This window comes from Lissotriton helveticus, chromosome 6, assembly GCF_964261635.1.
Source record: "Lissotriton helveticus chromosome 6, aLisHel1.1, whole genome shotgun sequence".
In the NCBI taxonomy this organism is placed as follows: domain Eukaryota; kingdom Metazoa; phylum Chordata; class Amphibia; order Caudata; family Salamandridae; genus Lissotriton; species Lissotriton helveticus.
In genome coordinates, this window is record NC_136067.1 from 1,696,559,665 (window position 1) to 1,696,585,228 (window position 25,564).

Below are 25,564 nucleotides of genomic sequence, written 5' to 3' on the forward strand. Positions count from 1 at the left end.
TGCGGAAGTTAAGTTGGCCATCAGGCTACTTTTAATTGAGTTTCCTGATTTGGATCTATCTGGAACCTCACACCTAGCTACAAATGCAATGGAGAGGAAACCAAGGCTCACAGCTTGTTAATACTTCACAGGTACTTAGGAGAGGTGTGACGTGCATGCACTGTAAGAATGTCAGTTGGGTTAGTCTGTGCCACTGTTTACACAAATGAGAATTGAAATACAACTGCGTTGTGTTTACATTCTTAGAGTTTTTGTTCTGTAACATTCCTTGTGAGGTATTAGTGGAGTTTAGGTATGTCATTGACAATGTTATTAGGTCATGTAAAGAATGCATTCTTTTGATATGTGAACAGTTACTACCTATGCTGGAAGCTGGATACATGCTGTAACTGCTCTCCGATTAAAATAAAGGAAGTAACTCTACATTGTTCAAGAATCCTTTATTACAAACTACTATGTTTTATTTACTTTATAGCGCTACTCATCCCAATCCAAGATGTCTGTAGCATAATCCCACGTACACATTATAGATTGAATATAAATCATGTGCTTAAAAACGTACAGGATATTTTACATAAGATCTGCGAGAGTTGCAAGCTGTAGGAGTACATGTCCTTCATAGCTCACTGTGCTATATTAGAAGAATTACAATTTTGAACTGCAAGTAACAAAACGAGCTCTGTGTTGAAAGCAGTAACCCACTTACCCACATAAAATAAGAATCTGTCATCTGCCTGTTACACGATGTGCTTTGCAGGAGTCCTATTAACCCTCTATGCTACTGTGATTCAAAACGAGGACTAGACCTCATATATTTATATTTAAAGAACTACATTAACCTCTAATGTTCTCACCATTATTATTATTCCATGAGATGAACTGGGCACACAAAGATCTATGCACCAGGTGCCTTAAGCCCTTAAGGTACTTTGCAAACAATTAAGCAGCAGTAGCGATTTACTGCCATGTTTCTCCTTAATACCAATTAATTTATTTGTAGCAGTTAAAAAAAAATATGTACAAGTTGAGGTCTAGATTTTGTGTCGGGGTTACGTAACTGTTTTGGCACAAGTCCGACGCAAAATCTAATTTGTTAAATACTGGTGATAGACCTGCTAAACTTGTGAGGCCCTCTGAAGTCATGGGTTGTGATGTGATGTCAAGCGCCATGATGCCACTTGCATACTACCTATCTTTGCCCCCCACACACTTCTTTTGGTAGGACTTGTGCCCTGCTCACGTTCTTCTGCGGCTCTGTTTGTTTTTACATTATTACCATGAGCTTGTACATCCCAGCTTACAGATTGTTGACCAACGAGCAGGGTGGGCTGTAGACTTCACACAGCGTACAGGGCAACATCACGTGTTTTTCAGTACCTGGTTAGTGTGGCAGCGATGGGCAGGGCACACAGGTGTGCCACCGTTAAATGAGGCGGCGCGTGCTGGTGTTGTCCGTCTGTAGAGCCTCGTGCGCACACGACGTTGCCATGCCTCACTACCTTTGTGTGCTGAGGCGCGGCCGTGGCATTCAACCCACACTGGGCCAGCGGAGCCTGCACGGAGGGAAGGAACCGCATACATACAGGTCCAACTGCACAGCTGACGCCTCGGGCTCCTTGTCACCGTGACGCAGTCGCCGTCAGTTAGTTTTAAGAAGGCGTTACACAAAGTGCCCTCAATGCCCTCAAGTCGACCAAGGCACCCCTGTGCATCGCTCGACCAGAGGAGGTGACATTGTTTTAGTCGTGTATAATAACGTTCCGTTACTTTTTGTGTGTGGAAATATTTATTTACCCGTTCTCTCCTTTGTTGTTCCTGAGTTGTGCTGCAGCCGCCTCTAGGGGGCAGTGTGCTGCTCGGCTACAGTTCCTCGCCCTGCCACTGGCGGCCTTGTCATAGCAGGAAGTGGAAGTCTGACTAAAATCAGAGTCTCAATCAAGGGCGAAACTATGGCCAAGATCCCCATTCGTCTGAGGAGAAAATTACCTATTGTGGACGAGAACCAGTATTTTGTGGTAAATTGAGCAGAGCAGCACCTTGAACAAGGACGTATAAAATCGGCAGGTCTATGTTTGAATCAGCAGCTTTAGGGCCGTAATCTCCCCCACCCCCCCGTGACATGAGTGGGCTGGTTTACCAGATTAGAGCGTGAAACTGAGAGCTAGTCACTTTCATTTGATAGATCTGCCCTTAACAGTGTAAACTGCTCCACAGCTCCTGGAGCTGACGTTGACATTGGTTTAGTGTTTTTGAACTTCATAAATTATACATTCAAATTAAATCCGCCTGGCTTTGTATGGGTTATGGACAGACGTCCCACTCAGTGTATTGATATTAGTGCTTAGCGGTGTGAATCTCAGGGGCCAGGTCTAACATAAAGATGTACGGAGACGCCAAACAAAACATTCTACATCGATTCAAATGTGCTTTGTTAACCCATGTACTGTTTAACAGTGTATTCCAGAGCTGCAAACTGTAGACACATGTTGTGATGACTACAGATCTTTCCACTCCCAATAAGCTCTCTATGTCGTTCAAGTTCTGTATACGAAAATGATCAGTTTCCTTTATAACACACAATTGTGTGTTTCGGACCTAAGTAAATCATTCACTGGGACAGTAAAATGTCCCATATCTAGATTTCTAGTCTAACCTGTGAGCAGCCAAGAACATGATTCACCCTGGCAATTTTTAAAGCTTTACAGGCTCTATAAAAAGCACATACACACTTTAGTGCCATTTTCAACTAAAAATGTGACCATGATCAATTGTGTCTATGTGAAATTAAAAGCTTTAAAAAGGTTTCTGAAAAAGTAACAAGCACCTCAAGACAGCTAGACTTCTGCGTGATAAAGGTTCTCCAGAAACTCTTCTCATCTTATCTAAGGTGACAGCTATCGCGTTTGTCCTTTTTTTTTATTATTGCCCAGTTGCCTATTGTGAGCTTGTTGACTGGTATCAACCCCGATTTTTTTTTAGATCTGTCTAACTTGGTTCCGTGCTACTGCAAGTCGTACAGACATAATATGGAAACAGAGCCACCGCAGGGTATCAGGGAAAGGTATACTAAGCATTTAAAGCTCTTGACCCTGCCAGTTAATGAGATGGTGATGAACCCCAGAACCATGTGAGAAGGGCCCTCAGATGGCATGAGTGTTCGTTGCCCATGCAAATGGTACACATGTGCTCTATATTAAACTGATATATACACTGATTCAATCCTTTGGGTTCTCAGTGGTGTCCTACGCCGATGATACCCAAATTGTGATAACTGTGGCCAGTAACCCCAATGATACTGCCGCACGTTTTCACAAATGCCTGCTTCAGGTCAGGAATTGGATGGCCACAAATTGTGTAAAGCTTAATTGCAACAAAACGGAGGTCCTACTTTTCAGAAAAAAAACATTTCCTCTGGTCGCCAACATGGTGGCCGCATGAACTCCGCTATCTCCCTACACCTGTAAAAAGGTGAAGAATTTGGGAGTAACCTTTGATAGCCAACTTTCCTTTGAGGACCCCATTAATACCATCGCCTCTGCATCATTCTTCATGCTGAAACTACTTAGAAAGATTTTCCCCTTTATTCTTCAGTGTCTACAGAAATTTGTGACTTTGGCCCTCGTGCTCTCAAAGGTTGACTACTGGCATGCCTTCTTTGTAAACATAAGAAAAAAGTGGCTAACTAAAATCCTGATTGTACAAAATGCTGCTGCCCGTCTGTTTCTGGACATCCCTAAGCATGAATCTGCCTCCTCCACGCTTGGGTTCCTGCATTGGCTCCCAATCAGAAAGCGCATTGCCTTTAAGGCCCTGTGCATCACCTCAAGAGTTCTCCACAGCATTGGCCTGGAGTACCTTAAGCACAGTTTTCAGTGGTGTACTCCACCCAATTTGCTATGGTCTGCTTCAGCATATTATTTCGTAGTGCCCAGATACAAAAAGATTGGCTGGGGCAATAGAAGTTTTTTGTAGGCACTCCCAGACTTTGGAATTCACTCCCCTTGGAGCTGAAAAGGAATACTGAGGTGTTAGCCTTTAGGAGGGTGCTTAAAACCTGGCTTTTTAACTAATAGCTCTATCCCCTCTCCCACTGCAGTCTTATCTTTTTCTCCCTGAGTTAGCGCCCAGACACACCCGGGACGCGCTTCATAAATTCCATTTTCATATAAAATTCAGTAACTAAAAATTTAACAGAAATGTGAGTTGGAGCCTCAGGTCGGCCATATGGTATGGTGCCCCAAGTGTGAGAGCATTGCAGTGCTACGGAAGGAAGGAATTCAATATTCTAAGACCCTGCCAGATCCTTATGGATCCTTCGCCATGCATCGCACTCAAGGCCGGAGTGAGGGAAGCACTTGCTGGTGTTCTATCGTAGCTCTGACGTGGCTCTGAGAGAAGACTCGTGGTTTTTGATGTGTGCCACTCACAGGAGAGAGGTTTCTGATGCTAAGATGTTCACTGTGGAACCAGGAGGTATTCATTATTTCCCCTTCTACTCTTGCTAGGTCAAACCTTGTGATTGTGGATAATCTCTTTTGACAGGTCAAGGTGTTCAAATGTTCAGTTCACAAATTTTGACTACTTACATTCCGGGGCCCCACTGAAACTCACAACCAAGGAGGATGGTTGCCTGTGAGTTGTGATATATATCTGTCAAGCAATAATCTCAAAGAATTAGTTTTACTCTTGGTGTGAAAGAAGGTAATTACAGAGTAGGCAGTCTTTCCTTTCCAATGCTACCCCACGATTGTGAGTCCATCATTCCATCATTCAATCATTGTCCATTTAGTACTTTCAATGGTAATTGTGCTGTCGCACTGGGTACTCCTACGTTGGGTGATGGTGGTCTTAGGAAGACTCTTGGTCAGTGTCGGCATTCAGGAAGTTTTGCAATTATTCAGTTGGGCTATTCAATGGCACCGTAGAAGTAACATTAGGACTGTAGTGTCGACCTTGGTGTGTTAAGATGTAGTACTGCTCTAGCTCAACCTCTCGCCTTTACCAATGAAATTGCAAATAAACAGATGGTGATTTTCTCTGCGGCCTGCGATTTGTGTATTGCAAATCTGCACTGGGCGATGCCACATGTACTATTCTTTCATGACTAGACTTTAGATTTACATCCATATACTCTCTGCAAGTGAGTGATTGTGTTTTCACAGAGTGGTAAGTGAATGCCCTGTGAAGCTTTGGCTAATGTTCCCTCAAATGTGTTTTGCTTTTATTATCTGTTAATTCAAAGAAAACAATAAATAGCTTTTGTTATTTAATTTACTTGTATTAATTGTTAGGTGGGATTTCTGATTGCGTGGAAACAATGTAGCTTCAATTCGGGTGAGCGAAAAATATTGACATTACAGGGTTTTTATTTTTTATTTATTTTTGCTGTAGTCATCTGTGCGTATGTTTTGTGTTTAGGCATTCTGACCATGCGTAATGCTTTATTTTTTGTTTTCACATATTTTGTTGTTTGTTTGTTTGGTACTTCATATCTTTCAATAGTTTATGCAAAAATATTTGTGAACACGCAGAAACATTTTCGTATTTGACAGAGTAATAATTGTATCAGTACTAAGTAAAACATCAAATGGAAAGTTGACAGCAAAAATTAAAAGTAGAGATGTAATGCGATCTCACACGTGTTGTGCCATTCCTGCGATTATTCTTAAAAGTAGTCCTTCTGTAAGTACTTTGCATCAGGCCAACTATGCATCAAATCTCCCAAAAAGCTATATAATGGCTAAACGTTTCAACCAAGTGATGAACTGTTCTCAGTTTTGTAAAGACTCGCCTATACAGAAACCTGCTGATATCCTGTTGAACTCTCAGCAAGTGGCAATATCCCCACCCAATCCATAGATTTTTTTTCTTTCTCCTTTTTTTGTGGCACTTCATTCTAAAACTTTTGTTTGGGGGTTTTATTTAGTCGACTGAATTGAAATCCTTATGTTATGCTATTTGGTTATTTTATTTGTTTCTGGTTCTTCCTTTGACTCCTTGTGTATGCATTCCTCCTTTTTTTGCTACTATTCGTTTCTTTTCTCACCTTCTGTGATTCTGGTTTGTTCGTTTCTAACTCTATCTGATACTTTCCCTGTTTCATTTGAGAAACTTCGTTCTAAGCATATTTGTCCCAGGAGTCAAAAATGTTTTCCCAATCAGACTTGCCTACCTATCCCACATAACCTCTTGTTCCATTCACATTCATAATACAGTTTTCGCCTGTATACCTCGTTCCTGTTGTATCAAACATACATTTGGAAGTATCAAACATACATTTGGAAGTAATAGTGCCCCACTGTTTTGTAGCTGAATATTTACAGATTTTTTTGTTGTTTTGCCAGCAGAATGGAACAGCCAATGGGATACCGAATGGTACAGAAAATGGAAGCATCTACAATAAGCCGTTTAACGAAACCTTCGAGCAAGCACCGATGTACATTGCTGTTTTTACGTATATGGGATTTGGATTGGTGACGCTGTTTGGTTATCTAAGAGATTTTATGAGAGCCTGGGGGCTTGAAAAATGTCACATGGCTGCAGAACGCAAAGAACAAAAAGTGAGTATGCCTGTAGTTAGTGACCGGTTCCTTTATAAAAAGTAATTTCAATTATAATCCCTCAGGTACTGCTTGATTGGTGGGATGTTTTAAAGAAGAGGTTCGAAATTTTGTACATTTGTCATTGTCTGCATCTGGAGACATGGAAGAGACTGCTGGTGTGGAAAGGAAAAAACACATTACATTTTTTAAGATTTGTACAGAATAAACATGAATTATGATGGAAGACCAGGCCATGATGGAATAGTAAGACCAGCCAAAAAGTTAACTTCTAGCTGCATGCCTGTATTCCCTTTTTAGGTCTCGGCTAAACAGCGCATGCACGGTCTCGTTTACAATTCACAGGCCTTCAGTCCAACCATGGGCTTACCATTTGTTTGCTCCAACGTTGCTCTCATATCCTTCATTCCCGTTTGTCTATGGCATGCATGCGCCATGCCTCTTCCTGTGCTTGGCACTCCTCGAGAGCATGGACCAAGTACTTGTGTCCATTCACCGCTCCTGTTTTAGGAGCTACTTTTTTCTTTGTCTTGAATGCTTCACACAAGTGCTGGTGTTTTCACTCTGTCTCCACCCACCGCCTCTAACCCTATTGCTTCTTTTTCTTCATAGATTGGCTATATTTCTCACCTCCTCATCCACCCTCGCACCGTTTCTGTACCATTTTGTAACTTGCTAATGGTGTTTAATTATTAAAAGCAGATCCGCTTTATTTATTCACATCCTTACCCGCCCTCACGCCATTTCTGTGCAATTTTGTAACTTGCTCATGGTGTTTCATTATAAAAAATTAGAAAAATTAAACGGAAAAAGATATCCTAAATTAACAAATGCAAATGTTTTGCTGAGGCCTTAGGCTTTTAAAATCATGTTTCATGAGGCATGTTTATCAAGCCAGGCACCACCCACATGTCCTTATTTATGATTTTTTTTTGACTTTCGTTTCATTTTCACTCTTTCACTTCACCCACCGTGCCCATCTTATTTAAAGATAATTGCAGGCTTCTGGTATATGAGTTGCAACGGAGCACAATACGGCTCAAGCAGTCAAAAACAGGTCTGCTGTGGGGGCTAGGCACTTGCCTGGGAATTGGCTATGCCAAGTGGCAGCTGTGGAAGCCTTATATCCTCAGGCCTTTAAACAATGCTTGTGTAAAGTAACTAGTGCTTGTGTGCAGGGCTCGGCCTTCAGTCAAGTTTGTGTATTAAAAAAAAATATATAGCAAAGTGAAGGAACAGGTCAAAACAAAGACTTAACATAAGGAAAGTCAAATACTCATTTCCTTGCTGAGGTGTATAAAGTGAAACCAGAAAACCTGGATAAATCCTTGGTTCCACAATTAAAATGTGTGCGCATGCCCAAATATTTTTTCCCCAACACCTTTTTCTCCATTATCGTGTCTGCAAGCGCTTTCAAATATCCGAGTTCAGCTCTCGGATTGTAGTTACCTATTGGCTTCGCCAATACTTGTTTAACTTGCTGCAGTCAGAGGCCAAGTTAACAAGTTAGAAAACAACACCGTCACAGAAAAGTATGACTCCTAGTAAGTTGGAGCCCTGTTGTTGGAGTGAGTGACTTGACATGGCCTAGATTTGCGTGTCACCACATTTCTCACAGCAGAATGGAAGTCTGTTCTGGCTGTATAATTGGTCCACAAAAAACACTTAAGGATCTAAAGATATTTAGAGACAATAATTGCTAGAAATGCAACCTTGCACGCAAGGAAGTTCAGATCATACATATCCATAGGTATCACTGTAATTCTCCTCTGCTTTGTCCTTTGAAATTCCACATCAGAACAAAACCTCATTTTTAGGTCTCGCCTGGAGTTGCAGCGCGAAAGCGTTGTCGCCAGCGAGACTTATTGTGATTGTCTTGCCTCCCAAGTGGTACAGGCCGGTGCCCGAGCAGATTGGGGTCTGTGAACGCGCACGTTTAGGCACACGCACATCTTCAGTCCCGCTCCCAGGCAAAAGCATGGAGTTTCACTTTTGAGACGCCATTGGCACTTACACTAAGTGCACATGTAAACACAGCATTCAGCATGTAAGTCTTGCTTTAAATGTACAGCATACCCCACTTACCAGTCTTCATCGGCATACTGCAGCACCACGCGGGGCTCCGTATTGATCACAGGAGCCCCGCCTGAAAATCCTGCTTTGGCCGTGCGGCATTCACAAAGGCACCCCGCTGGACTTCTGCTATTTTTTCTTTGGGTGCTTTGGCAGCCCCCTCCCTAGGCCGCATGAGTCGCGCAGCATTCCGTAAACTACGGCGGCATTTAAAGTCTGCCGCGCCGCCACTGGGCACGAGCCGCAGATCCAGGGACAGCGCATGTGCGAGCAGCCCTCGGCCCCCACCCAGTCTCCTCCCCTGCCCAGATGGGGGCACGAGCCGCAGATCCACGGACAGCGCATGCGTGAGCAGCCCTCGCGCCCCACCCCCGTCTCCTCCCCGGCCCGGATGTGGAGCACGGGTGCCGCGATGCTTTTCTGTCTGGTCAGATGGTCTCAGGCGGGTGACCGGTAGGTCTGAAATTATTAAAATGTCACACATGGCAATCTGAAACCTTGGCAGCTATGCATGAGTGGTGCTCGTTTGGACACAAAGGTAGTCTGTCCCCAGGCTCAACATTGCTGGCGACGCCCTCTTTCACTTTCCACTTTCACTTTGGGTTAAGGAAGCCAAAGCCTGCTTGCTCTTTCATGTAAATATTTCGACGATCGCACCTTATCTAAAGAGAGCTAGATTACCTATGGAGCCTTATATGGGCATGGGATATTCTGCAACAGTGTCTGGGGCAGGAAGTGCCACTGTGTTAAGGGGTCAGGCACACATCTGGCACTGTCTTGCATCTGTTTTTTTGTGCACAGGCTGCACTTCAGGAGTGTTAATAGGTAACCTCAATGGTGAAACTCGTGCACAGAAGTTAGTAGCTCACAGCCGGTTGTGTAAAAGTCGGTGGCGAGGCGCTATCGGACGCCATGTTCGTGTCAGTGCTCAAGGCCTTCTTTGCCCACTTGAGGCCTAAACAGCCCGTAATGTCTAATGATTCCGGCAACGTTGCCCCAGGGTTACTAACGTGCACCCAGAGCTGCATGAAAATCTGCAGCGCTGCATTAGTGGTGGGCAAAAAACTGCGCAACGCCGAAGACATCCCCTTCTATTGCACCATTTCTGTACAAGGCTTAGTTAGCACTATGCCACCGCGCACAGGCACGCGAGCAGTGTTGTGTCAACGAGGGGGCCGCGCTTTTGTGCAAGCTTCTTGTTAAGTACTGGATGCATCAGATACCTCTGATTTTCAATGAGTCTGTTTAGGGCGCGCCCTTTGATAGTTATTTCCCCTCCCACCATGCAAGACCCAGTGCTCCCCCTGCCTTGCGAACCGTGAGCTGTGCATGTCATCGAAGCCCAGGTACAAAGGTCAGCGGAAATGACGTCATCACTCGGAGGTACTAGTGACCAGGAACGGAGTTCCTTCACTTCTTACTGAAGTTAACGGGAAGGTGACACTGGGTGTTTTACAAAACCTTCACATGACTTATATTAATAAATATCTATTTTCAACAGCAATGAAATAAATGCCCGATGCTCTGGGGGGCCCGCGAGGCATAGAGTCGTTAGCTCTGAAGACCATCCCGAAACGATACTTCTCACCCCGAGCGAGAACCGCCAATAGGGGATTTAGAGGGCATGCTTTTGTTGTGTGACCTTGCGCACATATTGTCTAAGTACATTGGACATTGCCTTCAGCCGTTCCCTGTCTTCGATCCCAGCAGCCACGCGGGGATGCTCTTCAGTGTTGGTTGAAGAAACGAGGACAGATTTTAGACTTTATGTTCGTCGTGCATGGCAGACCAACTTACACCCAGGAAGGGGGCTGTCTGACATACATTTCAGCCGTGCCACTCCCTGCTTTGTTGGAAACATCCCGACCTCCTTGGATAACCTCAATTACAATAGGTTCATCCGTCTCGCTCTCTCCGCTCAGCAACCAAGCATGCCTCCCAAAAGGCCGTCTGCAGGACACTGTTCCTCTTCTGGATATTAAACTTTTTTGGTATATTTTTCATTGCTGTGCCCCAAATAACATTGCTCCAAATATTGGTACAATAGAACATGTGCTTAAAGCAGAGATGTCACCTTCTCAGAGATCGTTTAGAGAACATTTTGGGAAGGCACATAAGTATGTGAGGGGGTCTCGATAAAGCAGAAAAGCATGGAGCCGGAATACTATGTCATCAAGAGGATGTGATCTCACTATGTAATTAACTATCTATTTATCGATCTATCGATCTATCTATCGCCCTCACTATGTCTATCTATCGCCCTCACTATGTCTATCTATCGCCCTCACTATGTCTATCTATCGCCCTCACTATGTCTATCTATCGCCCTCACTATGTCTATCTATCGCCCTCACTATGTCTATCTATCGCCCTCACTATGTCTATCTATCGCCCTCACTATGTCTATCTATCGCCCTCACTCTATCTATCTATCTATCGCCCTCACTCTATCTATCGCCCTCACTCTATCTATCGCCCTCACTCTATCTATCGCCCTCACTCTATCTATCGCCCTCACTCTATCTATCGCCCTCACTCTATCTATCGCCCTCACTCTATCTATCGCCCTCACTCTATCTATCGCCCTCACTCTATCTATCGCCCTCACTCTATCTATCGCCCTCACTCTGTCTATCGCCCTCACTCTGTCTATCGCCCTCACTCTGTCTATCGCCCTCACTCTGTCTATCGCCCTCACTCTGTCTATCGCCCTCACTCTGTCTATCGCCCTCACTCTGTCTATCGCCCTCACTCTGTCTATCGCCCTCACTCTGTCTATCGCCCTCACTCTGTCTATCGCCCTCACTCTGTCTATCGCCCTCACTCTGTCTATCGCCCTCACTCTGTCTATCGCCCTCACTCTGTCTATCTATCGCCCTCACTCTGTCTATCTATCGCCCTCACTCTGTCTATCTATCGCCCTCACTCTGTCTATCTATCGCCCTCACTCTGTCTATCTATCGCCCTCACTCTGTCTATCTATCGCCCTCACTCTGTCTATCTATCGCCCTCACTCTGTCTATCTATCGCCCTCACTCTGTCTATCTATCGCCCTCACTCTGTCTATCTATCGCCCTCACTCTGTCTATCTATCGCCCTCACTCTGTCTATCTATCGCCCTCACTCTGTCTATCTATCGCCCTCACTCTGTCTATCTATCGCCCTCACTCTGTCTATCTATCGCCCTCACTCTGTCTATCTATCGCCCTCACTCTGTCTATCTATCGCCCTCACTCATCGCCCTCACTCTATCTATCGCCCTCACTCTGTCTATCTATCGCCCTCACTCATCGCCCTCACTCTATCTATCGCCCTCACTCATCGCCCATCGCCCTCACTCTGTCTATCGCCCTCACTCATCGCCCATCGCCCTCACTCTGTCTATCGCCCTCACTCTGTCTATCGCCCTCACTCTGTCTATCGCCCTCACTCTATCTATCGCCCTCACTCTATCTATCGCCCTCACTCATCGCCCATCGCCCTCACACTGTCTATCGCCCTCACTCTGTCTATCTATCGCCCTCACTCTGTCTATCTATCGCCCTCACTCTGTCTATCTATCGCCCTCACTCTGTCTATCTATCGCCCTCACTCTGTCTATCTATCGCCCTCACTCATCGCCCTCACTCTATCTATCGCCCTCACTCTATCTATCGCCCTCACTCTGTCTATCGCCCTCACTCTGTCTATCGCCCTCACTCTGTCTATCGCCCTCACTCTGTCTATCGCCCTCACTCTGTCTATCGCCCTCACTCTGTCTATCGCCCTCACTCTGTCTATCGCCCTCACTCTGTCTATCGCCCTCACTCTATCTATCGCCCTCACTCTGTCTATCGCCCTCACTCTATCTATCGCCCTCACTCTGTCTATCGCCCTCACTCTGTCTATCGCCCTCACTCTGTCTATCGCCCTCACTCTGTCTATCGCCCTCACTCTGTCTATCGCCCTCACTCTGTCTATCGCCCTCACTCTGTCTATCGCCCTCACTCTGTCTATCGCCCTCACTCTGTCTATCGCCCTCACTCTGTCTATCGCCCTCACTCTGTCTATCGCCCTCACTCTGTCTATCGCCCTCACTCTGTCTATCGCCCTCACTCTGTCTATCGCCCTCACTCTGTCTATCGCCCTCACTCTGTCTATCGCCCTCACTCTGTCTATCGCCCTCACTCTGTCTATCGCCCTCACTCTGTCTATCGCCCTCACTCTGTCTATCGCCCTCACTCTGTCTATCGCCCTCACTCTGTCTATCGCCCTCACTCTGTCTATCTATCGCCCTCACTCTGTCTATCTATCGCCCTCACTCTGTCTATCTATCGCCCTCACTCTGTCTATCTATCGCCCTCACTCTGTCTATCTATCGCCCTCACTCTGTCTATCTATCGCCCTCACTCTGTCTATCTATCGCCCTCACTCTGTCTATCTATCGCCCTCACTCTGTCTATCTATCGCCCTCACTCTGTCTATCTATCGCCCTCACTCTGTCTATCTATCGCCCTCACTCTGTCTATCTATCGCCCTCACTCTGTCTATCTATCGCCCTCACTCTGTCTATCTATCGCCCTCACTCTGTCTATCTATCGCCCTCACTCTGTCTATCTATCGCCCTCACTCTGTCTATCTATCGCCCTCACTCTATCTATCGCCCTCACTCTATCTATCGCCCTCACTCTATCTATCGCCCTCACTCTATCTATCGCCCTCACTCTATCTATCGCCCTCACTCACTCTATCTATCTATCTATCTATCTAACAAATATAAATACAAATGTCACAATTTTTTTTTATATTTCACTTCTGTTCTTGGATTTTCGTCACAATAAAATACACCACATAATCTTCACAAATGGTATTTACAATAGTTTAAGCTATTGCCATTATAAATTACAAGAACTTTTATTTAAGCATTAATTATTTAAAAAAATTAAAAGCCATTGTTATTTGTAATATCAATACATCTAAGTCACGTAAATACAACACATATTGCATTACAAATGCTATAGGTGTCACCTTTGCAAAAGTTAAAACTATTGGCATTGTAAATGACAAAGCTATTAATTTCGCTATTTTCAAAACCAACACATAAATAAATAATTTGTCATTTACAATACCAATAGCTCAAACTTTGCTAATGCGAGACCTATTGCATTGCAAATGCTTGTTCAGAAAGTACTGCTCTGTACCTGGAAGCAGCGCATTGTCATTCCGAGTTTTGTGAATACATTTATTTCTGGTCTTAACAGTCTGAAAAAAAGTTTCCTTGCTATTCTCTCTCTCAAGCACTTATTCATGCTCTTCCAAAAAGGTCTCAGCCTTTTTATTTTGCTCAAGTGATAAATGAATTTCTAATAGCAAGATCTAGTCCTACAGATCTCGCTGTAATGAGGTCTGTTTTTGTTTGTGCAGCCTTGACCTCATTCCACAAAGGACCTCATTGTATTTTCACTGTCTGTCTGACTTAGGACTGGTTTGCCCTTTAGTGGTGCAGAGGACCTTGAGGAAAGATATACTGTTCTGTGATCAACATTATCCTTGAAACGTGATAAAAATTGACCAACAGAAGAAGAAGAAATAAAAGGATCTTAAAATATCATGCGATAAAGTAATTGGACTAGAAATCCCATGAAACAAATCACATGGAACAACAACTAGTCAGAGACTCAATAAATTTATATCATCCTAGGTCTCCTCCATATTCGCCTCTTTGTGGAGAAAGAGCTTTCTTATTTATTTTAGCCCTTCATCGGAGTTCCATTCTTGTTTTCTTGTTCTATGCATAAAGACTCTCATATTAAAAATGTACTTCTCCAGTGGTTGTATTTCCATATCCAAATAAGGCATACATTGATATTATAACAATATATGCAAAAACAGGGAGACTGAGTTGTTGTTATCCACATAATGAGATTAAGTTTCAACAGGAATAATCAATGCTTCTGTGTCCTTAATAGAATCAAAACTGTTGGTCACAAAAGCTAGAAGTTGTTATATTTAAACCAGGACCAGTGGCAGTGATTTTGCCTGTATAAAGGTTATGCCTCACCGATGATGCTGTATTAATCACAATTTTAAAATAAAATGTAGATTCTGTTAAGTCCCCACAGTTTATTAGAACAATGGAATGTTGAGAGCTCCGTTTAAGACTATGGAGCAGCAGGGCCTATATGAACTGGTATAGGCCCACTACTCTCAACATATTAATGTCCTTATACACAGGATTTGCTTTCTCCTTCCCCTGCCTCTCGAAAATATATTATTTCGGTAGATGAAAGTGAAAAGCACAGGCTGTGCTGGAGGTCACACGCAGCCTTCACCCTTCCCTCCTCCTGTAGCTTAGTGTCACTAGAGCTTCAGAAGGAGGGAAGGGAGAATGCTACTCAGCTCCTGGGTCTCCCTGGCTTGGCTGAACTACAAAAAGCAGTTCAGCCCAGCCGGGGAGAACTAGGGGCTGACTTCAGCCCCCTTTCACAGCTGTTGCTGCAAATGTTCAACAGCTAACAGCTGTGGCACTATATGCGCTGTTAGCTGTAGAACATTCTCAGCAAGAGCTGTGACTCGGAGACATCCGAGCCTAAGGGGGATTTTAACCCCCTTGGGTTCCGAGAGGCCTATTTGTGTTTGAATTAGAACATTCTGCCCTCATGGAGCAGAATGTTCTAATAACTTTATAGCCTGCAGTTTCTTGGCTATACCGGCCCTTAAAGGATCGCTCCCTTGTTAAAGGACCTTGCCATCGGCTCGGGCCTTTAACACGGGAGTGAGCCTTTAATGGCCGGTATAGCCCGCTTCAGTGGGCTACAAAACTATGTTGTAGCTTTATAGCCCGCTGTCGAGGACTATACGGTTGTTAAAGGCCCTAAACTCCAGTAATGGGCCAGAGACACGCAGGTCAGACCTTCTAAAAGGGAGAGGGCCTTTAACAACCGGTATAGTCTGAGACAGAAGGGCTTTAAGGCTATTAGAACATTCCATCCACTAAGGGTAGAATGGTCTAAATTAAAAAGGTAGAAACATGAAGACAAACCTTGGAATGTTGGAGCTCCAGGCTTACACCAGCCATTATAAGCCCTGAGCCGCCCCATTGTCTTCAGTGGAGCGCTCAACTTTCCAGTGTTCTGAAATATCTTCTAACCTTGTGTCGAAGAGAAAAACTTTGACATTTTATCTCCTCCAACAGAGTACTCCCTGTTGGAAAGTAGGATCTGCTTTCATGGTTACCCCCACTTGACTATCTCTAATCTGGCTGGAATGAACCTGGGCATGTTTGGTATAAAAAATGTTGGAATCATACCCCAACACGTATCCGGTGTTGGAGGTATGATTCTATCCATGGTAGGGCCCCTCCAGGAGGCCCTACATGCTCCCGGTACCGACCTTACTGAGCCTGACAGCAACCTAGGGCTGCTTCCGACCACAGACCTGATTCTGCCCTCCTGCTGCTGGGCCGAGCCCAAGCAGGGGAAGGTAGGACAGTGGGTTTCCTGTCACAGGGAGGTGTGACCACCTCCCTGACAGGACTTAGTATATCGGGCTGGGGGCGCCTGCCAGTGCCACAAAAGAGGGTACATTTGGTGCCCTCCTTGCATACTCCAACTCCAACCAGACCAGGGAGCCGTTGGCTCCCCGCTCTGGAGCGAAGCTGGATAAAGTACATAGAAGTATCCTCCCCACTGTCCGATTCCCTCCTCTGGGAGGGACCCCTAAATCGTCCCAACCCTCACCTTAGGGTACTAAAGGGCTTACCTGTGGGTGCCTCCCTAGATTCGTCATGGGATTCGATTCAGATCCAACACCACTTCTTCTTTACCCGTCTCCGTGCCGAACTGATTGCATCGTCCTTTACTTTGGGACCAAGACTGCACCTGAGAAGACTGTCTACTCCTGTCCTCGTCATCCTGCAATCCCGCTGAACCATCAGTGTCCGTGCTCTATACAGGTTCCGTCCTGGGCTGTGGATATCTAAAGTAATCTCCCTTGGAGTGAAGGAGTTACTCCCCTGCATCTGCAGGCACAGCAACACGACACGATCAACTGATTTGCCGAACCTAAACTCCAATGGAATCCACAAGGCTCTTCAACATAGGTGGTGTATCTTCATTCCCTCGAGGCCTGAGCTGCCCTTTCCTCGAATGGTGGCCCGCATCCTTTGTAGAACGCCCTATAACCAAACCCCTATGCACTGTGTCGCTGCATCGCTTTAATCACCCAGTGGCCACAACGATTACCACAACCGACTCTTGCCAACAGAGTTGGACGCATCAAAAGGTTCTTTCAACCAGTCTGTCCCCTCTATAACTTATCAGCGCAGACTCGGTTGGTTGGAACGGATGAACTCTGTCATCTTCAACGTCATGGTAGCTCAGGCAGAGCTACTGACTCGGTGTAACAGTGCTTGAAACTCCTCATCATTTTTTTCTACCTGCATCCATGAACTCGAGGGGCCTTCGTCTTCCGTGCCCCTTGGACACCCCTGAATGGCATATACTCTGTCCATTATGCTTTTCGGCTTTCTTCGACTCAAACTCACTTCTAGGTTCCAGCTGACCCTTCCGTCCTTCTGTGGTAAGACTGTAACCAAAACGTACCAGCTGATCAGTATTGAGTATGCAGTTGGGTTTCCTCTTCTTATCCAACTTTCATGGGGTTCCTAGACTCTCACCTGAGGGAAGTTCCTTGGGTCCCTGATTTTTCTACATCTCCTGGGTCCAGTCTCGACTAAAGTCGGGGTTCGTAACTCACTATTTTGATATATGGACTGGTCTCCCCCTGGGGACCACTGTGTATTAGTGCTACTTGCTGTTCCATGTCCAAAGTATTGTGTTCATTGTGCATATCTCCGGGTAGGAGATATTGTAACGTGTTAGTGAGAGATTTTAATAAATATCTATTTTTTAAGCACACTGTGGGGTTCTTTTTAATTTAATTCTAATCTAAAAGATTAGATACTGGTAAACCGAGCTGCTTTGCACTCCTCCTAGATTAAGCCTGAAGGCTGCTCTCCTTAGCTACCACTTGGAGAGCTTTCTATGGCTATCTAAACCCCTAAAATCACCATATGGGTCGCGGGTAAGTGCAGGGTACTACACTTACATAAGTGAGCACCATATACAGCCCCTCACCCAAGCTGTTAACATTAATGCTAGCTTTCATTATAATCCATATACCAACCCAACTACGATAGGGCAATAGCCAAAGCAAAAAACGTCCAAAAGGATGTCAGAAGTTGTCTCTATTCATTCCATCTGAAATCTCGTTTTCTTATTAACAGTTTTTAAACTGTTAGATGGTCATAATGTAGGGTCCTTAGGAAAATCTGAATATTAGACCGAGCAAATGCTGCATTTGGTTCTTTTTATAACTGTGTAAGTACCGCGATTTGGGACAAATATCCTGCACCGAGGTTGAGAACCCTAGAAACTGACTCTCGGGTACATGAAATGAGATAAATGCAACATGCTTAATTTGAGGACCATTGTTTTGGGGGATAAATCAAAGTTCACTGTTCAAACCTGTCAAAGTCAGAATAGAATTAACATCCTGTAGCTGTGAATATCTACGTTGTGGGGGGAGTAAGAGTTGTATTGCTTTTATCAATTTACACCCCATTGGATGTACCCTCACTACATTCTTGGCATCAAAAACATGGTCTGTTGCAATGGCTGATAAATAAGAGTTCACTGTGTTATTAACTAAAACTTCATCAGCAAATTGGGGGTCTCGGTGCAAAATGTTGATGATCTCTACTTCCCAGGGACCAAGATTCCTTTCAGTACAACAACTGGCTTGTCATTTCCAAAATGATGTATATGTCTTGTTGGAACTGTCTCCACATCTGGCTTCCCGGTCCAACCTGTTGACATGATAGTCATTTTCTGGAGAGGAGCTGAAAAATACCCTGCCATTCCAGGCTTCCATCCGATTCAGCCATCACTGAATCTTTGAAAAGGTTCCTCTGAAAAGGTCACCCCTTCTTAGTATGTTTGCCCCCAACGTAAATAAAGTATTTTTAATCTCTGCGGAACCTCATTGATCGTCCAAAATCTTTATTTATGGCTTTGGCCCATAGTATAAGCACCTCTGGCACAGAGGTCTTTCTCCTGCCCTCTGAGAGACTTCTTCCATATTTGTACAATTGTTTGAACCCCCATACTTGGACGTGCCGTAGGCCTCCTCATCCACATTTCACCCTTGAAGCAAGGGTACAGACATGGAACTCTTGATTGGGCCAATCCTAGTCGATACATCATCCACCCAATCGTATTTAATCAATTTAGCGCGTAACTCGGAACCTTCCCCTCTCGAACTATAATCAGATGCCCCTCCCTGAATAATGCTAGTCTCTTGGAATGCTACACTTTCCCATCACTCAGAGTAGAATTACTTAAAATTTTAAAAACCTTCAAAGGTGTGGAGTATTTACTTTCGCCTTTGCACACTAATCTTCCTCTTTTAACTTTCACGAGGTCCCCAACACTAAGGTTTACTTTTTTTTACTCCATGCAGGTGATCGGAGTTCTGTGGTGGTTTACTCTCCTAGCGTGTCCTGTACAAGATGTAAATTTCTCTAAAAGCGTTCCCTGACCCTCTCTACTCAGATCCTCCCCCCATGTTGGCCCAGAACCCCCCCTCCCCATCCTCCCCACCCTTCACTACAGGGCTATTCCCCTGTGCTCTTGTGGGTGGGTGGTCTTGCAGACCGTAGGGTTTCGCGAGAGCCCGCGAAAGGTGTGTATCCGGGAGTGGATTCCACGCGGGGCCCCGTTAACCCAGTGGTGAACCAACAGGGGTGCTCAGCCAGTCTCCCCTGTAACGCCTCCACGCCCGCCATACCTTTTCCCATTTCTTGGGACAGCCCTGACTGTCATAGATTACCTTCTCCGCTCTCTGGCACCAATCTAGGTCCCTCTCCCATCCTTCCACCGTTGGCACCAAGTCGCTCCCCCAAAGTCGGGCTATGTTTCGCTTGGCCACCATGCTGGCGAGGGCCAGCCACACCTTGTCTCCCTTGGGCCAGGTAACATCACTCGTCACCCCTAAGATATGCCACCTTGCCTCTAGCGGTACCTCCGCCCCAATCACTTCTTCCATGATTTCCTGCAGTTGGACCCAGTAAGCGCGGATTTTGGGGCAGTCCCAAAGGATGTGGAAGGAGCCCTCTTCCCCGCAGCCCCGTAGACAGAATTTTGAAGCTGCAAATCCCATCCTGTAGTGCAGCGTCCGTGAGGTGTAGGACCTATGAAGGATACGCAGCTGTACCAGCCTGAATCGAGCCCGGATCGCTACCTCTCTGGGACATTGCAAGGCCTCATTCCAATCGTCATCTTCCAATAGGCCATGGTCTGACTCCCATTTCTCCCTCAGTGGGCCCAAGATGTCTGGGAGGTTATTGACCAGCTTCTTATAGGTGAGGGAGATAGCTTTGTCAGTCATAGGGTCGAGCAATAGTCTGTCTTCAAGTGGAGCGTATTCGGTCCCCCCGCTTCAAGTGTGTGTGCATGGCATGTTTGAGTTGTTGATAGTGCAGGAATTCCCCATCGCCCATGTGGAACTCCTTCTGTAAAGTTATGAAGTCCACCAATTCTCCCTTTTTCCATACACCCCCCAGCGTATCTATACCTATCAGACTCCATTGGCGTAAATCTCGCAGTTTCACTACCTCCCGAAGAAAGTCACCTTTCCACAAGGGCGTCGGTGCTGTAAGTTTTGCATCCCACCCGAGTGATTTCGTTGCCCTCTTCCACACCTCCATCACCAGCGCTGTCTGAGGGGGCAAGGTCTGGCTGCGTCTGGATTTAGAGTACAAGGCCGCCAGATATGAATCTTCTCCAGGGCCATGCGGTCCACTCGATATGCTGGTTCCTCCAACGGCGAAAATACCCAGCCGTTTATGGTGACCAACTGCGTCGCCCAGTAGTAAAGGCGAATGTCTGGCACCGCCAATCCGCCTTCATACGGCCCTCTCTGCAGTTTTTTAAGCGCTATTCTAGGCTGCCCTCCACTCCACAATAAGGAGCGTTGCTCCGCCTCGACTGTTTTAAATATGTGCTCCGGGATCGGGAAGGGCGCGCTCTGCAGCGCATAGAGCAATCGAGGCAGCGCCATCATTTTGAATAAGATGGCGCGGCCCATCAGGGAGATCGGGAGGGTCTTCCAGTGCATCACGTCACTGTAGACGATCCAATTGCATCTGCACATTTAACCGGAGGAATTCAGTGTCTGATGGCGTGATCCATAGCCCCAGATATCGGAACTCTGTACGCCAGGTTAGGCCCTTACAATCTTCTGTTGCTTGAGGCTGGGGGCCCGCCAGTACGTACCCCAGCGATTTGCTCCAATTGAATCAGTACCCGGAGTAGATCCCGAATTCGCATAATATGGCCATTAACCTTCGGATGGACTCAGACGGTCTCTGGGCGTACAGTAAGATATCGTCGGCGTACAACGATATGCGTTCCTCCCAGCCACCCCCCAGGTCTATACCCCCATACTCGCGGGTCCGTACGTACCCAGTGCATCAGGGGTTCCAGCGCATGGGCAAAGAGGGTCGGAGAAAGAGGACAGCCCTGCCTCGTGCCGCACCCCAGTTGGAATTCACGCGACATAGCCCCATTGACTCAGACTCTCGCGGTCGGTGCAGAGTAGAGGAGCCTCACCCATGCGCGGAAATTATCTCCAAATCCTAGTTTCTCCAAGACCGCATATAGATAGCCCCATTCGATGCTGTCAAACGCCATACGGGCGTCGAGAGATAGCAAGGCCGCCGGTACTCCCGGTCGTTTGGCTACTGCCTGCAGGACCCCAAACAGACATCGCAGGTTGAGGCGCGTGCTCCTATGGGGCATAAAGCCCGACTGGTCCAGTGTTTGTATCACTGCACCCAGGTGCGTGGCTAGGATCTTCCCGAGGACCTTTGTCTCGAAGTTGAGGAGGGAGATAGGTCTGTAGGAGCTGCATGCTTCCTTCGGCTTACCCTCCTTATGGATCACTACGATCGTTGCTTGTCGTAGATCTCGCGGAAGCTGCACATTCTCCCGCGCCTCGTGGTACATCGTACACATGTGCAGTGCCGTGCAGCTTGCCACACATCCAAACGTCTCTGCCGGGAACCCGTTGGGACCCGGGGCCTTACCCCTCTGCAGATCACCCATGGCCTCTTCTACTTCGGTGACCGTGATGTCAGCATCCAGAATATCCCTATCCGCAGGCTCCAGTAGGGGCAGCTGCACCGGGGCCAGGAAGTCGCGACATTCCTGCTCCCCCTTAGTAGTATGAGATCGGTAGACCTCCTCGTAGTAGCAGGCGAACTCCTCCGCAATCGCCACGCTTGGAGTGCTCACTGACCCGTCCGCGCGCTCTATACCCGGCACCCAGCTGCGCTCTCGATCTTTCTTTTGCAGCCAGGTGATCATTTTATTTGCCTAATCACCCAGGTCGTATACCCGCCGCTGGGTGGCCAGCGCATGGGACCCTGCCTGTTCCGTCGTAAGGTCCCTCAATTCCTTGCTTAGGAGACGCGCTCTATGCTGCCTATCCTGCCCCTGTTCCTGGGTGGATCCCACCTCAGCCTCCAGTTCGTGGAGCTCCAACTCTAACTTTTCGGCCTGCGCGTATTTCTCTTCTCTCCGTCTCCCCACCTCCGCCTGCACGAAATCCCCGGCCACTGTCTTATATGCTTCCCAGACCACCCCGGGGGAGCTCACGGACCCTACATTGTCCTCGAAATAATGTTCCACCCGTTCCCTAAACCTCTCCTGGAAATCCCTGTCTTTGAATAGGAAGGAATCAAGTCGAGGGGGGACACTCCGGTCTCGCCTAGGACCCACCATCTGAACCCCAACCGGTGAATGGTCTGATATCCCTCTGGCCTTGTGGTGTCCGCCCCTAAAGAGGCTCAAGCTATCATTACGTGTAAGCATGTAGTCAATCTTGGAGGTTGAGCCATGGGCCACGGAGACATGGGTGTATTGTCTTGTCTGCGGGTTATGTGCCCTCCAAAGGTCCACCAGACCCAGCGCATGCGCGAAGTCTCTGAGAAAGTGCGCCCCTCCACCACCCAATTTAGGCGGCAGTCGTTCCAACTCTCCTGCCATCACATCATTCATGTCCCCTGCCAGGATCAGTGTCCCCGTGGGCATCTCTAACAGCACCTTACCAAGATCGGGGAGTGTAGTCGTGTGGAGCTTTGGGGGAATGTAGAAGGAGCACAGGTTCAGCGTACGGCCTTCCCCTTGGGCTGACAACGCTGCGTAGCGACCCTGGGGATCTAGCCAGCATCTCCTCAGGACCACCGGCAGTGAGTTTTTGATAAGGATCCCGCACCCCTGGAACCCGTAGTAAAGCCAGAGTGGGCACGCAGGGTGTAGCCAAATCTGTCTAGGGCTTTGCAGTGGTTTCCCAACAGGTGTGTCTCCTGTAGGAGCACAACGTCTGGGGCGTATCTACGGAGGTATTGGAGCACCACAGTGCGTTTAAATTTGTTTTGTAGACCGTTAACCTTCCAGGATACTATGTCAATGTGTTGTGTCTGCGTCGTGTGTGGCCCAGCCATCGATCACGTCAATGATCGTGGGTAAAGACCAAATCTCCCTTTTGCCCCCCTCCCTCCCGCCTACTGAATGTGTCAATGGAGTCAGAACAGTCATGTGAAAATACACATACAAACAATAAGAATAAGAACTGGAGCAATCCCCCCCCCCGTCCCCCATTCATCAACCCCCTCCCTGCTACCCTGCTACTACGGCCAAACGCGCCAGACATCCCCAACAAGCAGAGCGCCTGTAGCCCTAAAAACGATAAACTGTAAACTCAGGGGTGAGTGGTACGACCAAGAATGCTACCGGGGCACCCATCCGACCCCCTTTTTGCTTAACCTCATTGATACCATCACATGTCCTGCTGAGGAACAGCGTCCCATTGTAACAGAGTGCTTCCAGAGGACCCTACCGAGGCCCACAGCCCCCGCAGTACACAAATGACCTCTATTTTACTCTAGAGCCTCGAGGCAGTCTCTCGCATAGCCCCCATCAAGTCTGAGACCAATCCCCCCCCCTCCCCCCCCCAGCCCCGTAAGATCAATAGCCATTGTCCCCACATACATTACGTGTCCATGGAGTATGACAGTTCAGGCCAGTGTGGATCTTCATGTCACCCCCTGCTCCGGTGACTCCGAGAGGCTGCGGGCCTTCCTCCTACCCTCCGGGTGTGGGCTTTCTTGTCGCCGTCGCGCACCCCCCGCCGATCCCACCGAGGAGGCCGGGGACCGGGGCGCCGCACTTCTCCAGCTCCCCTCCCGCTTCGAGCCTCTCTGTTGCTGGCCATGCTCTTCAAGCCAAGTATGAACATCCTCTGGGGCGGTGAAGAAAAAGGATTTCCCATCCGCCAGGACCTTGAGCCGTGCCGGGAAGACCATCATGTACTTATATCCACGTTCTCGAAGTCCTCTCTTGACGGCATCGAACGAGCGGCGCTCCTGCTGGACCTTGAGCGTGAAGTCGGGGAAGAAGCGGATCGTGGCGTTGTCCACCCGAATGTACCCATGTTGCCGGGCCGCCTGCAGAATTGCATCCCGATACCTATAGTTGAGGATCCGCACGATAATGGTGCGCGGCGGCGCCCCCGGCGCCCGATGCGCCCGCTCAACAACGAAGAATTTAGGCAGGCGTTTGGGCTGTAGGCGGTTTAACACGAGATCCTCTAGAAACAGTTCCACGCTAGCCCCTTTCATTATCTCCGGAACCCCTACCACACGGAGGTTATTTCTTCGGGCCCTCCCTTCTTGGTCCTCCAGCCGTGCCGCCATCTGCTTCTGCTGGTGTGAGAGCTGTTGGACCTGTTGCTGTAGCTGCTTGGCCGCGCCCTGTAGCTCCGCGCCGGCGGCGGCATTTTGCGTGACCTTCTCGGACGTCTTGTTCAGGTCCGCCCATTGAAGCGTCAATTCTATAGACATTTTGTCAATTTTGGACTCCAGAGTTGTGCCCAGCGACTGTATGGCTTGCATTATGGAGGACAGAGATGGCTCACGAGGCTCCTCTGAAGTTCTGTGGTGGGGCCCGCCCCACCCCCCCTGTTCCGCCGTTTAATTGTCCCTAGTGTTGGATTGGGTCGCCGTTGTCTTCTTGGGCCTCATGTCAGTGTGGATAGCTGCTGACTGCCACTAGGCAGTGCGTTCTCCTTCCACAAACCACCCCGTCTAGGAAGAGCCTGGGCGGCCCAGGCCACCACCAGAGGTGGCAGCCGGTAATCTGGCTGTCAGGAACGCCGTCCGACGGGGGGGGGGGGGGGGGACACTCGCTTCGCCCACCGATACGCAGTCTACCTTCGCCCCCTGGCCTCGGCGTCACTGTCACCAAAGGGACCTCCTCTGTGGACGGTTGTGCAGGTCTGTTCACTCCCGCTGTCTTCGCATTCAAGGGTCGCCTGACCAGGCCGTGCAGGCCCCTCCGCTGTCCCAGCGGGCCATGTGGCTGGGGTCCCGTCACTAAGGCCCCATCTCCATGCTACCAGATTATGGGGTGGGGGAGACCAGACCGCTCCCCCACGGTTCCAGATCGGGCAGCGCGCCCCACTGGCACTCTCCAAGGGGGGATGGGGGGCCCACACTGGAAGCAGCCGCCGCTCTCGTGTCCCCGGGGGTCACCACAGCTCCATGACCCCCGCTGCACCTTGCTCAATTCTGCCTTCAGCGCTCCCCGGGGGGGGGGGCAGGAGGCGGGCGCCGCTCTTACTTCTTCGGGGGTCGCTACAACTCCGCGATCCCCTCTGCGCCGTCCTCAGCTCCGCCGCCTATACCTGCCCATTAACTGTTCCGGGTTTATAAGTCAAGACAAAGTTGTAATCAGCAAAAAATAACGACCATCTCAGCTGTCGTGGCGTTAGGGTTCGAGCAGACTTTAAAAACTGTAAATTCCGGTCGTCAGTATAGACAGTGACTTCAT

The 25,564-nt window shown here is 47.7% G+C and overlaps 1 protein-coding gene across 7 annotated transcripts in view; it reads left to right on the top strand.

Moving 5' to 3' along the window:
• SPTLC3 (serine palmitoyltransferase long chain base subunit 3) overlaps positions 1-25,564 on the top strand; it is an 822,967-nt gene that overhangs the window by 212,926 nt on the left and 584,477 nt on the right. Inside the window, exons 1-2 of one of the 7 annotated variants that reach the window (XM_078649551.1) lie at positions 1,490-1,728; positions 6,348-6,560. In XM_078649551.1, coding sequence (XP_078505677.1) covers positions 6,435-6,560 — 126 coding nt within the window. In that variant the 5' untranslated portion in view covers positions 1,490-1,728; positions 6,348-6,434. Of the gene's footprint in view, positions 1-1,489; positions 1,729-1,868; positions 2,016-4,428; positions 4,474-6,344; positions 6,561-25,564 lie in introns of those variants that run through there. The other 6 variants (XM_078649548.1, XM_078649547.1, XM_078649549.1 and 3 more) reach the window with 6 other exon arrangements.